At 33.7% G+C, this 15765-nt stretch overlaps 4 protein-coding genes across 4 annotated transcripts; 3 read left to right on the top strand and 1 right to left on the bottom strand.

The window, feature by feature from the left end:
- Window positions 1-3419: 3419 nt before the first annotated feature.
- On the bottom strand, window positions 3420-4553 carry LOC123258697 (secreted RxLR effector protein 161-like). Its single transcript, XM_044718879.1, has one exon. The coding sequence runs from the start codon at window positions 4551-4553 to the stop codon at window positions 3789-3791; it is 765 nt and encodes a 254-aa protein (XP_044574814.1). The 3' UTR covers window positions 3420-3788.
- Window positions 4554-7930: 3377 nt separating this feature from the next.
- Window positions 7931-9552, top strand: LOC123258635 (facilitated trehalose transporter Tret1-like). The gene has a single exon (XM_044718779.1). The coding sequence runs from the start codon at window positions 8149-8151 to the stop codon at window positions 9469-9471; it is 1323 nt and encodes a 440-aa protein (XP_044574714.1). The 5' UTR covers window positions 7931-8148; the 3' UTR covers window positions 9472-9552.
- A 974-nt stretch (window positions 9553-10526) lies between these two features.
- Window positions 10527-11781, top strand: LOC123258667 (uncharacterized protein DDB_G0283697-like). Its single transcript, XM_044718821.1, has 2 exons — window positions 10527-10558; window positions 10941-11781. Exons 1-2 carry the CDS (start codon window positions 10537-10539, stop codon window positions 11615-11617), a joined length of 699 nt encoding a protein of 232 aa, XP_044574756.1. The 5' UTR covers window positions 10527-10536; the 3' UTR covers window positions 11618-11781.
- Window positions 11772-15400, top strand: LOC123274984. Its single transcript, XM_044742829.1, has 4 exons — window positions 11772-11914; window positions 11989-12172; window positions 13721-13795; window positions 14594-15400. Exons 1-4 carry the CDS (start codon window positions 11772-11774, stop codon window positions 15359-15361), a joined length of 1170 nt encoding a protein of 389 aa, XP_044598764.1. The 3' UTR covers window positions 15362-15400.
- The last annotated feature ends 365 nt before the right edge of the window (window positions 15401-15765 follow it).

The following is a 15765-nucleotide window of genomic DNA, read 5'->3' on the forward strand; positions in this document are numbered from 1 at the left end:
GATTATTGTGTTTCATATTTATTTTTAATTAAACCATTAAATATATTTGTCAAAATACTTTTGAGCGCTACTATATATATATATATATATATATATATATATATATATATATATATATATATATATATATATATATATATATATATATATGTATGTATATATATATATGTATAAATTTTATTAAAAAAGTGTCATTTTACTGCTCAAAATTAATTTTTAGTTTTCTGCAGAAAACTAACGATATGTAAAAGATATCAAAAACTTCTTAAAAAATAAGTTATAGAAAATTGAATTCTGTAAAAAAAATGTCTTATAAAATTTTCTCATAAAGTTGATGGTTGCTTCGGAAAATAAGAAAATGTAAAAATTTTAGATCGATCCAACTTCAATGTTAAATAACTTTTGAAAAAATAAATATATCAAAAAACTGTACGTGACCTTTTTTGGAGAGCGTTCAATTCTCTATAAGAATAAGTTTTGATCATTTCAATATATTATCTCTAACGTGAGTTACAAAATTCGAAAATCCAAGAGAACGCTGTTCCCATGTTATTGAAATGGAAAATTGAAATTTACGATGTAGCACGTCTTAATATTAGCCAATGTTTAACAATTCTTTTATTTAAACATTTAGAGAATTTTATTATTAAACATTGTTAAAAAAAAATTTCACATTGAAAAACTTTTCCGCGAGTCCAATTTTTGAACAAATTTTTTTACTTTTAATTTAATTAATAATTAATTTCATTAATGAAAAATTAAAAAAAATTTTGAAACGTCGGCTGATTTTTATATCATACTTTAATATTTATAAAAATATTTGTTAATTCAAAAAAAAAAAAAAATACACATTCTCTGGAGATTAGAACCCAGCGCGTAAAGTTGCAAAGTCAATACTCTACCGTCGTGGCTAAAGCACTTGATGTTAAGCTTGATGAAATGAAGCATATAAATTGCATTCGAGGAATTTTATATGTAACCAATGCTAACGTTATTTAGCTTGATTATTTACCTATTTTAATAAATTGATCATTTGTTTATTAAAAAAAAAAATAATAATGGTCATACATAATAAATGTGGAGAAAAAAAGACCATTCGGCAGCCGAAATGGAAGTAGATTTCATGATGAATAAAAAAAAATTTCTAATCAAGGTTGCATTGAGTATGAAAACAAAAATCAAAGAAAAAAAAAAAGAATGAATCGACTAGCTGTTTTAATGTATTGTTAAACTGTATATAAATGCTGACATATGAAATCATTTCCGAAACGAATGCAAAAGTAAAATTTCATTTTTGGGAGGGTCATTCTTAACGCAAAAAATCAATAGATATATGAATTAAAGCTTATTTAATAAGCTTTCAGATGCATTAAACATAAATTTATTAGGATATTGTGTTCAATAGTATTTACATGGAAAAACAGTAAAAAAATGGGAATTTTTGAAATTTTTCAAAAATCTCAAATTGCTCTCATTTCTAAAATAACCGGCCGATTTTGCTCATCTTAGAATTTAACCTAAGAAACCGGTCAAAAAATAAGTATGTTAAATTTTATTGAGATCCGATTAGAATTGCGGAAGTTAGAGTAGAGACATAGCCCGTTATATCGTATATATATATATATATATATATATATATATATATCTGCTATATATACATATATATATAAACTTTTGAACCATATGTATTTTCTGAATCAGTTCGACGAGCTGAGTGAGGAAATAGCAAAATTTTCCAAAAGTTGCGTCATGAGAACCAATACAATATTTAGATTTCTATGAAATCTACTAAAAAAAAAATACTTCCGAAGGCGAGATTTGAAGCAGAGTTTTTCGAGCCAAGGAACTTTCTTTAATCTACTCTATATACGAGGTATGTTATAATTGGTCTACATTATACATATTTTCTAGCGCCCGTTGCGCCACCATGGTTAATATCCCTCGTCGTGGAACTATAATCTCTTTCGATTTCCAACACGCGAGTGCGGACCCCCTGGTCTGTACACTGTTTGTCTTTACGTTTTAGAAAAATATACGTAATGAAATGAAATAAATCCTTCTAAATAAGTATTCATTTATCCTCAGAATGATCCCTATTACTGGTCGTTATCAGACGCATAGACGTTTAACAGATATTAATGAAAATCAATTTTTATTGATTCTACCCGTTATATATAATTGTATATATTTTTTTATAGTTATATAAAATGTTATTTATGATATTTGCATCATTATATAGAATCATGTATAATTCTAAATAATTATACATAATTTTATATAATTATTCAAAAATTACAAATATTATTATATACAATTATATGAAATTATATGTGAATCATTTATAATTCTATATAATTTTTTTTACTTAAGTGAGTATTTTGTGATTACAAAATACATGCATGCGGATGAAGTAATAGGAACTGTATTAACTTATAATTAAATTAAATTCCACAAAAATTAATAGTTTTGTCAAGTTTAAATACCATTCTTCGGACTCTCCACCAATATATAGTTTCATATACTAAACAAATATTTCCATCAAAATTTGAACTTTTAATTTTGATTCTACCTCTATTATTTTTTTAATTTCAAAGTAATCATACACAGTAAAAAATTTTGCGTCATTGCGTCAACCATGCACCCCATCCTTTTTTTACAATAAAATACATTTTTTTCTTATTTACTCTATTATTAATTTATATTTATTAAAATTTTTTACACTATTCTTAATTCAAATTTATTTTCTATTTTTTAGTTTTTTTAAGCTATTATTCATTTTTTATTCATGACATTATCGACAAAGTTCAATTTTTTTTTATTTACGCAAGACAAGATAACTAATGAAAGCTACAACTACTAAGAAAAGCTAACTCACTTATCGCATTGCAATAAACATTGACGATAGGTGAATTGGCTTAAGTAATTTATCACTTAAATATTACGTTAATAATAAAACAACGACAAATGAAGTTACTGTCTTCCAAGTCAAGTCCACCATTACAATTACGAAACTATTCCAACTAAAATTTAACTGAAAGATTATTCCAATTAATATTGGTAGTGAGCATTTTAAGGTATATATTATTTTATTCAGTCGATTATAAATGCTAAAGTGATTGGAATATAAGATTTACTATGAAATTGATTCGCTTATCTTTATGGCCACAATGGTTGGCTGCTTCAGAATGTAAGTATAAATTACGTCTAAATTCACATGTTTCATAAAGGTTACCTGAAAATATTTAAATTAACTAATTATATTTGGTTAGTATGTTTGATGACACTAATTACTGGCCTAGTAGCAGGATGGACTTCGCCATTGTTAGAAATAACTACTCAGGTATTGTTTAATTATTGTTTATTGATACAAAATGAAAAATAAGTATATTAATTAATATTAAATTAGTTACACACTGAATTTAACTAAACAAACAATATTAAACGAGGTTAAACTGACAGAAAAAAATAATGTTAAATTATTTGCAATAAAGTGACTCTAAATCTGGACAATTGACACTTGATGGTGAAAGAGTTCAGCTCGACTAACTATAACAGAAAAATTATTAGTTACATCTAGCACTCTCAGTACTCAGTATACTCCCACTACTTCATTAAGGGTCAAGGGGTAGTGGAAACATTACCAGGTATACTGAATACAGGACTTTACAGTGAACTGTATACTATACAGACATGTATACATATCTAGGTATACTAAGTACAGTGACGTTGTCCTGTACAACTTTTCTCTAAAAATAAATCTAAATATTAATTCTAACACTCCCACTTATTTAGATTTTATCAGCCATAATTCCAAGTTTCTGTCGTATGTACTGTAGTTGGTCTTTCGGTAATGGTTTTGTAAAAATGTCTGCTAACTGTTCTTGTGTTTTTACATACGCTAGCACAATTGTCCCTTTTTCAACAACTTCTCTAATAAAATGATACCGAACTTCAATATGCTTGGTTCTTTTATGAAATTCAGGATTACTCGCTAGTTTGATAGCTGATTGATTGTCCACATTCATGGGAACACTCTCAAACTGGATACCAAGTTCTTTCAGCATCCTTTTTAGCCAAATTGCCTCTTTAACTCCATGCCCTAGTGCAATATATTCAGCCTCTGTCGTGGATAGAGACACAATATTTTGCTTCTTGCTACACCAGCTTACAGGTGCATTATTTAGCATAAAAACATAGCCACTTCTTGATCGTCTTGTGTCCGGGCATCCAGCATAATCAGCATCCGTGTATCCAACCAATGATTCATCACTCCCACTTGCTCCGTAAATAATGCCACAATCTATAGTTCCAACTAGGTATCTAAAAATCTTTTTAACAGCACTCCAGTGCGTATTATTATAATTGTCAACGAACTGGCTTACCGTATTTACCGCATACTCAATGTCTGGTCGTGTTACTCGTGCGGCAAACAATAGAGAACCTACTGCTTCACGATATGGTATACCTGGATCCCTTGCTTCTTGACTACCTGCACTTTTACTCAGTATTGATCCCGGTTCCGCAGGTATATTTACTGGATTTGCATCCTCCATCATGAATTTATTCAATATTTTTTCGGATATAGTTCGATTGTTGTATCTTCAATGTTCTATTTTCCCGGTTTCGTTGAATTTCCAAGCCCACAAATTGATCTCCAACATCGATAGTGATTTTAAATTCTCCTTCAAGATAGTTTAGCACTTGTTTGATCACTACTTTACATTTTGATGCAATTAGTCCGTCATCAACATACAAAACAAGATAAATCAAATGTCCACTAATCTTTGCCACAAATACACACTTATCACTATCAATACCTTCAAATCCAAACTTCTTCAGAAATTTAACAAACTTTATATTCCAACATCTTGGAGATTGTTTGAGACCATATAAACTTCGAGAGAGCTTGCATACAAGATTTGCTGGTTCAATTTTGAAGCCTTCTGGTTGTTCCATAAATATAGTTTCCTCGAGCTCACCATTCAAAAAGGCTGTTTTAACATCGAACTGCATTATTTCAAGATCCTCACGAGCACACAGTGCAAGAATAACTCGTATAGATTCATATCGAACAACCGGAGCAAAGGTTTCAAAATAATCAATACCCTCTTGTTGGGAAAAGCCTTTTGCTACCAGTCTCGCTTTATACCTGATCACTTGGCCATCACTTCCAGTTTTTAGGGCAAATACCCATCTGCAGCCTATTGCTCGATGACCCGGGGGTAGTTCTTGCAATTCCCAAGTTCCATTTTCACGAAGTGCTGACATCTCTTCTTCCATAGCTTGTTTCCATTTCTCACACTCTGGTGATAAGAGGACTTCCTTGTAGTTATTTGGAACAATATCTGCTGTATATGCTACTGGATTACCATATAGGTCTGGTTGGTTCAACATAAGTCTATTTCTTAGTCTTTTTCTATACTCTTGATTTGGCTGTTCTTGGTTTTCCTCTTCTATCTCGTGTTGAGGTATCTGTCTTCCATCTTCTTCTTCTTCTTCAATCTCACCTGGTTGGTTTTCTTCGTCTAACTCACGTTGAAGTCCTAGTCCTCTTCTTTCTTCTGCCTGTTCTATTACCGCCGGTTCGCCATCTTCTTCTACATCATAGTGACCCTCGCCCGAGTCCCCAAAACTCAGGTCAAAACTAAATACCTTGTCGTTGTTTTCACTTTTCTCAGCTCCATTCTCGAGCACATCTTTCTCATAAACAATAACATCACTACTTACATAGATCTTCTGGCTTTCTTTATCCCACAAACGATAATTTTTGGATTCTTTATCGTATCCCACAAAAATCATTTTACGACTTTTGGGATCAAATTTCTTCCTTTTCTCTTTCGGTATACTCAAATAAGCATTAGAACCGAATGTCCGAAGGTGATGAACTTCTGGTTTGCATCCAAACCAGCATTCATATGGAGTTTTGTCATGACTTTTCCTAGTTACAGCCCGATTTAATAAATACGCAGCCGTATTAATTGCTTCAGTCCACAACTGTTTTGGTACGTTCTTTGCTATCATCATTGATCTTGCATTGTCTACTAGTGTTCTTATCTCTCGTTCTGCGCATCCGTTTTGTTCATGAATATATGGTGATGATAATTCATGAATAATTCCTTTTTCACTCAGAAAATTTTTAAACTGCGTGGATAAGTATTCTGTGCCATTGTCTGACCGTAGCACTTTAATTTTATTTCCAGTTTGCCTAGTAATTACATTTTCAAATTTTCTAAACTCTTCAAACACTTCTGATTTATGGCGTAGGAACAATACAACGCGATAGCCTGTACACTCATCTTTAAATAAAAGAAAATATTTCGACCCTCTCGGGGACTCAATATTAACCGGGCCGCACACATCTGTGTGAATCATTTCGCCAGGCTTAAAATTCCTGTTTTTTATTACCGTTTTATGGGGCTTCCTTGTTTGTTTACCTAGGATACATGGTTCACAAAAGAAATTTTCATTCTTATCAGTTTTAAATTTTAAACGATCATAAACCTTTCCATTTAGATCTACTTGAATATTTACAACTCCAGTCCCAGATATTTGAAGAAGTTTGTCATCTGCGATTTTTACATGTTTTATGGCTTCAGAAGGATTAAAATTTTGAAGAATTTCTCTTCTCCATGTCATGTGCATGCTAGCCCCTGAATCTGCAATCCAGATGTCTTTTTCTTGAATATAGTCTTCTGTATTCAACGCCGATACTTCACAAACATAAGTTTGGGATTCACGACCTGTGATCTCTTGTTGGTCATCATTCTCAGCCTGTTCGGTGCATTCTCTTTTCCAATGCCCAACTTTGCCACATTTATGACACCGTGTCCTCTTCTTTAATTCACGCACTTTGTTGAGTCTCTCTTGTTTTTCTTGATATGTTTCTTGTCTCATTTTCATTTGCTGGAACTGTTTCTTCATTACATTGACTTGTAAAGCCGTCATCATTTCACTTTCTTCTGAATCTTTTAAACGCTTATCTTCACGGATTAATCTTGCGGTAAGATTCGTAAGTCTTTGCTCATCTTTAGCTGTGCACTCCCATGCCATTCGAAAAGCTGAGAATCTTGGCGTAAGACTACTCAATAATTTCGAAATAATAGATTTTTCTGATAATTTCTCACCAGAGTCTGTAAGCGTCTTGTAAAGGCTTTCAAACTTTTCAATTTGAGTATTTATTGGTTCACTGTCAACAATATTATAGGCATAATATTGTTGCCAGGCACTCGTAATCTCGTCTTCGTTTGTTTCTCCGTACAAAGCTTTCAACTTGTCCCATATAGCTTTGGGACTTTCACAATTGATCAAGTTCGGATGCAGAACGTAATCGACTGAACTTAGCAACAATACCATTGCTTGTGCTCTACTTTTCTTCCATATTTTCCAGTCTACTAGCTTGGAAGCTTTATCTGGTTCAACATCAGTTCCATCGATATAATCTGATAGCTCTTTTGAGTCGAGCAGGATTGAGATACCAAATTTCCACATTTGATAATTCTTTCCATCTAACTTCGTAAGATTTACTGTTTCTTTCTCAGCCATTTTAACACAATTACACTTCACCGGAAAAAATTAAAGTCACCTAGCAAACAATAAACTACTTATTCTTACACTTACAACTTCACTGTATCAGTCAACAATTATCACTCACTTGGCGCAGTGGAAGCGTGCTGGGCCCATAACCTGTTAGAAATAACTACTCAGGTATTGTTTAATTATTGTTTATTGATACAAAATGAAAAATAAGTATATTAATTAATATTAAATTAGTTACACACTGAATTTAACTAAACAAACAATATTAAACGAGGTTAAACTGACAGAAAAAAATAATGTTAAATTATTTGCAATAAAGTGACTCTAAATCTGGACAATTGACACTTGATGGTGAAAGAGTTCAGCTCGACTAACTATAACAGAAAAAATTATTAGTTACATCTAGCACTCTCAGTACTCAGTATACTCCCACTACTTCATTAAGGGTCAAGGGGTAGTGGAAACATTACCAGGTATACTGAATACAGGACTTTACAGTGAACTGTATACTATACAGACATGTATACATATCTAGGTATACTAAGTACAGTGACGTTGTCCTGTACAACTTTTCTCTAAAATAAATCTAAATATTAATTCTAACAGCCATATATGGCTAAATTAGATGCAACAACACATCCGGATTCAGAGCTTCCGATAAATGAAACCGAAGCATCTTGGATCGCGTCTCTAATCAATATATCTCGAACAGGAGGATCCATTCTAAGTGCGATCTTCGTCTATTCGATAGGGACTAAATCAACTGCATTGATTTCTGGAATTCCATTAGCCATTGGATGGATATGTTTTTTCATGGTCAATTCAGTGACGTTAGTCTATGTGTCCCGTATTTTCTCTGGTATAGGAATAGGAATGTATTTTAGCTCATTTTCGTTGTATATTGGAGAAATTTCACACCCTAATATTCGAGGCGCATTAGTGACTGTCAACGTCCAAGGTTTTTTAATGGGCAACCTATGTGGCAACATCATGGGAAAATATTTCAAAATGTGGTTATTTGCTGCGGTGAGTCTTGTCTTTAATGTAATATTCATAATGTTGTTCAGTATGATGCCGCACACACCACACTATTTAATTCGTTGTAATAAGATGGATAAAGCTGTTGAATCAATTTCTTGGTATGATAGAACTGCTGACGTTACAAATGAACTTAAAGTACTTGAGCAATTTTTAACGGTCCATCAATCGCATTCATTCTGGGATGAATTTCGAGCATTAAGTAAGCCAGTTAATCGGAAAACTTTGCTAATGATCATCATAATTACTGTATGTACTCAACTCGGTGGTCCATATGCATTTTCTTCATACATGGAAATTATAATGACCAATGCAAGACTCGACATCATGAAACCATCGGATCTCATTATTGGTGTCAGTGTGATCGGAATTGTATCAAGTTGGTTATCTATTTATACAATTGATAGATGGGGTAGAACTATTATGCTTTTAATTTCAAGCATTGGAGCTGCATTTGCAATGTTTTTGATAGGTTTGAATTTTCAATTATTAGATCTTGACTATAACGATTCAAGATTACAGTGGTTATCAATTACTGGTACCATTATGTATCGAATTATGTCGAGTTTCGGTCTACTTTCAGTACCTTCGATACTAGCTAGTGAAATGTTCGCACCTAACGTTAAGAGTGTAGGTAGTTGTATTATTAATATAAACGTTGGGATGTTTGCGTTCGCTGCAAGTCGGAGTTATCAGCCATTGGTAAGCATTTTAACCGAAAAATATGTATTTTGGATCTATACATTGCTTATGATCGTCACTGGAGTCTATACAATAGCTTTTGTTCCTGAAACGAAAGATAAAACTCTTGCCGAAATACATGAAATGTTATTTTCTGGAAAAAAAAAAAAAGAAAAAGTAAAAAGATGTAACATCAATGATTCTGTTCTTGAATGATTGAGCTATACAGTCAAATGATTTACTGAAATATTGTGTCTCAAATGATCTATAATAAAATTTCTAAACCAAAAAAAAAACGTATTTTTAAAACTTCATTCTTCTTGCAATACTTTTTTACTTTATAAAAATTTTAACTTTTAATTTTACACTACTCACAAAAATTAAGGGAATAAAAAAAAAATGCAAATTTTTTTTAGATATTTGACGGGCTGTATTACAGCGGGAAATGATCGTATCGCAAAAATAAAAAATACATTTTAAAGCTCTGAGAATCTAGTTTTCAGATCTTGAGGTCAAAATTTTTTAGGAAGCACGGTTTAAACATGATCTGAAAAAATAGAGCGAAAAAAAAAATTTTGAAATTTTTGATTTTTTTTTTCGCTCTACGGGCTCGGAAAAATTTTTTCAGATAAAGCGACCCTATGAACTAAATAGTCTGTTTATTCAGCTTCAATTTCATTTTTTATTTAGCTTGATACGACCATCCGTTGCGGAGATATCCGAGATTAGACGAAAAAGGACGTTTATGTCTTTAACCATCAATATCTCTGAAACCAATAATCACACAGCAAAAAAAAAGACAGTTTTGGAAACTGGAAGAAATTCCCATAAAAAAATTCCAGAAAAAAAATCTTATCGATGTACGCTACCGCGTTAAAGGAAGTTGAAAAAAGTGACTTTTTCCCTTATTTTGGTTAATCGACTGTATCTTAACAAATATCGGCGGGAAAGCTAGACATTGCAGGAATTGTATTACGCGCCTCTTCCTCGAGATCAAATCGTAGTACCTCTACTATATGCCTTTGTCACCACACTTTTTTAAAGCATAAATAAAAAAGTTGTGTCTGCGCATGACCAGCGCCGCCATGATACCTCATTCTTCATCTTTGTGCCGGAGTCGTCACATGTTAAAAAATTAATCCAGTAATTACTTAAATAAATAAATAAAAAATTACAAGTTTATTTATCATGGGAAAATCAAAAAAACGTCATCGAGATAATTCATCAGACGAAGAAAGCGGTAGGAACATCAAAAAAAGATTAGACCGCTTAGAAAAGTTAATGACAAATTTTTTTGATGATCGTAAGTATAATTAAATAACGACATATTTAACAAATTACTTAAAAATTGTATAATAGTTACAAATTACTGAAATGGAAAATTTTGGCAACTAATTTGCAATTAGTGAGTCGTGCTAATTTCCATGCAGCTACCTATCAACCGCGTCGGTCCAACCGGCGTGACAGTTTGGTTATACATGGTATTGTTGACAAGGCCTTGCAAGGGTTGTCATAAAAAATATTCATGTAGTAAATAATCAACATTACAATTACAATAAAAACATTAACTTTTTCAGGATTATTAGAATATGTAATTGTTGATTCGACATTCTAACCTCTGCTAGGTTAAAAAAAAAAAAAAAAAAAAAAATCCAAGCTAAAAAAAATTTTTTCTTGTTGGTTAGGTGATTATTATGATCGTCGAGAACATCATTCGCGGAGAGATGATCGAGATTATAGACACCGACGTAGGTATCACCGTCATGCTACGCCAGGTCGCTATGATAATGCTTCTCGATCAGAAGTTAATGGCAGTTCCGATGGAAGTCGGCCTTATAGCCGTGACAGAAGTCGGTCTTATAGCCGTGACAATAGGGAAGATGATCTTAGGGACCATTACGTGATAGAAGACCCGAAAGATACAACTCAAGAAGATGTTGGTATCGGTAAAACACCAGCCACAGATAAAAGTGCCATCACAATTCCTGCAAAGGATAATGATTCTGAGCAACTTGCGCAAGCTCAGTCAACAGATACTACGGTTACGGTCACGGAGCAATCTACGCTAACTCAGTCAACAGATGCTACTGTTAAGGTCACGGAGCAACCTACGCTAGCTCAGTCAAAAGATGCTACCGTAATGAGCACGGAGGAAAACTCTGGGGAACAACCTTTAGATCAAGAGGTTTTAAAGGCGATTGGAGACCTGTTAGAACCAGATAGAGTGTTACTGCCAGCTATCCACAAGGATCTTGCCATAAGAGTCGAGGAGATCATCAACAAAGGTCTTCCAATGGCAGAGAGAAAAACTACTAAAAAAATTTCCTCCTCCAAAGAATGGGTTATTCATGGACCCACCTAAACTCAACTTTGAAATAAATACCAACCTGGCAGAGAGTATTGTCAAAAGAGATGATCGAATTGTTGAAAAACAAGCTCGAGTTTCAGCAGGTCTTTCTGAATTAACTAAGTTAATGTCTATGAGCTTGCAACTTCCACAGGATCAGAAGTTAGCAATGCTAGAAATACTAGGTGGTGTTTCCAGATTCTTAGCAGATCTTCAACAAGAGGAGTCTGAAATTAGAAGAAGTTTGATCTTGAAAAACATTGATCCTTCAAAGCGTGATATACTTAAGTCTACAGTGGCGGGCGAGTTGCTGTTTGGCAAAAGTCTGGAGGAAAAATTTAAAGCAGCTAAACTTTTAGAGTCAACGTCAAAGAAAATTAAATCAGTGGCTCAAACAAGCACTACCCAAGAGCCAAAAAACTTGAAGGGCCCGACTCGTCGTACATCACAAAGGTCACAGTACAACTCGATGACGAGCGGGCAAAAATCAACACCAGTTCAGAAGTACCGGAGCCACAAGCAACCGAAGAAGAGTTACCCGCAATCGAAGAAGTAACTTCAGAGGTTAATGTAAGTTGTCCTGCAGGGTGGTTAAAGTTTTTTTACAAAGCTTGGTCCAAAATTACTTCCAATAAAACCATTTTGAGCTGGGTCCGTGGGTTTAAGATTCCTTTTGCTAGGAAAGTATTCCAATTTCGCCCTCCATCTGAACCTCACTGGTCTGAGGTTGAGAAAGTAACTATAAGACAGCAGCTAGACGAGTTGTTGTCAAAAGGAGCTATCACAGAGGTTGACTTTACCACTGGACAATTCTTATCTAATATCTTTCTTGTTAGTAAGCCAGATAGAGGTTATAGGTTGATCTTAAATTTAAAAAATCTTAATGACTTCATTGATACAGAGCATTTCAAATTAGAAGACAGCAAAGTAGTTAGGAAGTTGCTAACTTTAAACTGCTTTATGATAACTATTGATTTGAAAGATGCTTATTATTTAATTTCAGTGGCTAGGTCAGATAGAAAATTTTTGAGGTTTAAATTTCTTGGAAAAATTTACGAATTTACCTGCCTGCCCTTCGGATTAAATATTACTCCATACATTTTTACTAAAATTATGAAGCCCGTCGTATCATTCTTAAGATTATCGAAAATTTTGCTGGTCATTTACTTGGATGATATTCTGATATTAGGACCGTCATTGGGGGAATGTTCTCAAAGTGCAGATACCACTTTGAGACTATTACAAAGGCTAGGTTTTGTAATTAACTTTACTAAAAGTCAGTTAATTCCATCCAAGAGATGTAAATTTTTAGGACTTGTTTATGATTCAGAAAAAATGACTGTTGAACTTCCATTAGAAAAGACAAATCGAGTAACTGAGTTGGTTCGAAAGTTTGAGCGGACAAAAAAATGCAAGATAAGAGAGTTTGCTGTCTTCATTGGCACTCTAGAGTCTTGCAGTCCAACACTAAAATATGGGAGAGTTCATATGCGTGATTTTGAGAGAGCAAGGTTCCTTGCTCTGCGAAATAGCAATGACAATTATGACATATGATATCTTGTTAAGAGTAGATAATACCACTGCAATAGCTTACATTAATAAGAAAGGTGGTATAAGAATCCCACAACCAAGCAAATTATCTAAGGAGATTTGGTTGTGGTGTGAACGAAGGGGGCTGTGGATCTTCGCGTCCTATATTCGCTCAGCAGATAACGCCATTGCTGATTTTGAATCTAGAAGACTAGAACCAGAGACGGAGTACAGCCTGGCTGATTTTGCATTCAAGGCGATCGTAGACAAATTTGGAAAGCTGGAAATTGATCTTTTTGCCACTCGAGCTAATGCCAAGTGTACGACTTACGTGTCATGGAAAAAAGACCCTGGGTCAATCGCTATTGACGCGTTTACCATTAGCTGGAAAAAGAAATTCTTTTACGCCTTTCCACCTTTTTCTACTTTTCTACGGGTACTAGAAAAAATCCGCGTAGAAAAGGCCCGAGGGATTTTGGTGGTACCCCACTGGCCCGCTCAAGCCTGGTTCCCTGTATTTCGATCAACGCTTGATTCAGAACCCCTTGAATTTAAACCAAATATTAATTTATTATTTACTTTTAACAGGGAACCCCACCCAGTTTGGCGGACGATTACCCTGGTATCAGGGATTATATCAGGAAAGCCTACGCACTAAAAGAGGTACCAGAAGATTCCATAGAAGTCATGTTAGCGTCTTTGAGTGGAGGATCCTTAAAACACCCGTACAAAAAAAATTTTGGTTCCTGATGAATTTCCGGATGAACTTCAGATTGTGAAACAAATATGAATTTCATAATGAATTTCATCGGGAATTCCAGCTGACTTTCATGATGAATTTCGAAATATTATTTTGCATATTGTGTTCTGTTACTCCAAAAAATTTATCCAGATAGAAGTTTAAGATTCGTAAATGATGAGTTAGTGTAAGTTACACTAAAAACTCCAATATAATTGTCTCCAAATATTTTTTTACAGATTAAAAAAATTAAGTTTCATATACAGTGTGTTTCAAATTCATCATGAAATTCAGCTGGAATTCGCCCTGAAATTCATGATGAACTTCGAAATATTATTTTACATATTGTGTTCTTTTACTCCAAAAAATTCATCTAAATAGAAGTTGTAGAATTGCAAATGTTGAGTCAGTGTAAATGAAACTAAAAAATCCAATTTAATTGTCTCCAAATATTTTTTCACAAATTAAAATAATTAAGTTTCATATATCATTTGTTTCAAATTCATCATGAAATTTAGCTGGAATTCTCGATGAAATTTATTATGAAATTCATATTTGTTTCACAATCTGAAGTTCATCCGGAAATTCATTAGGAACCTAAATTTTTTTTGTACGGGCAGTACGACACTGGGTTAAAAAAGTGGTGGAGTTTCTGCAAAATCAACGAAATAAACCCACTTTCTTGCACAATACCTAACGTACTAATATTTTTGACATCACAGTATAATCAAGGCGCGACTCATGGAACTCTGAACAGCTTCCGGTCGGCGATAGCACTCATTTTCGGCCCAAATCTTGGAGAGAATCCGGAAATCAAGAGGTTCTTCAAAGGAGTCTCAAAATTGAAGCCACCCAGACCGAAGTACGACTGTATTTGGGATCCAGGATTAGTTTTGGACTTGTTAAAAAAATGGGGTCCTAATGACAAGGTGAACCTGGAAAAACTATCGCTGAAAGTAGTTTCATTATTAGCGTTGGTGACAGGTCATCGAATGCAAACACTGTCACTAATAGATGTTAGAAATATCAGTGTGGAAGACAAAGCTATCGAGATAAAGATTCCCGAAAACATTAAGACATCGAAGCTCAACAGAAATCAACCCGTGCTATCAATTCCTTTTTATCCAGACAATGTTTTGATTTGTCCGGCTACCTCGTTGAATCTATATCTAAAAGAAACTAAGCCATTAAGAAAGGAAGAAAACAGACTGCTCATTTCTTTCCGAAAACCGCACAAGGCCGTGACACCGCAGACATTGAGCAGATGGATTAAGGAAGTACTGTCTGAAAGTGGAGTAGATACTGCGATTTTCACTGCATATAGTACTCGACACGCATTTACTTCAGCAGCCAGCCGAAGTGGTGTCACCATCGATTGCATTTTAAAAACTGCTGGCTGGTCAGCAAAGTCACAAACTTTTGCTAGGTTCTATAAAAGAAATCTGATCGAAGATAAAAATGTCTTTGCGTTAAGTATTTTAAATAACTAACTTTGCTCACTAGATATAAGAAACTAATAAATAATTAATTACTGGTAATAACATATATATGTATTAATAAATAAATAGCCGTAACAACTTTAAACAGCTACGATATGATCTCGAGGAAGAGGCGCGTAATACAATTAAATGATTAAACGAGCTTACCTGTAAGTGATGTTCAATCATAATTGTATGAAGCGCCTCTTCCGAAGAGATCAACTCCCTCCCAATAAATAATTCCCTTATTTTTTACTCCTTAATTGAATAAAAAACCCCCTTAATTATTGTTACGGCCCAACTTTGAAAGAATGAGGTATCATGGCGGCGCTGGTCATGCGCAGACACAACTTTTTTATTTATACTTTGAAAAAGTGTGGTGACAAAGGCATATAGTAGAGGTACTACGATTTGAT

The sequence above is a fragment of the Cotesia glomerata genome, linkage group LG1 (genome assembly GCF_020080835.1).
Source record: "Cotesia glomerata isolate CgM1 linkage group LG1, MPM_Cglom_v2.3, whole genome shotgun sequence".
Taxonomy (NCBI): Eukaryota; Metazoa; Arthropoda; class Insecta; order Hymenoptera; family Braconidae; genus Cotesia; species Cotesia glomerata.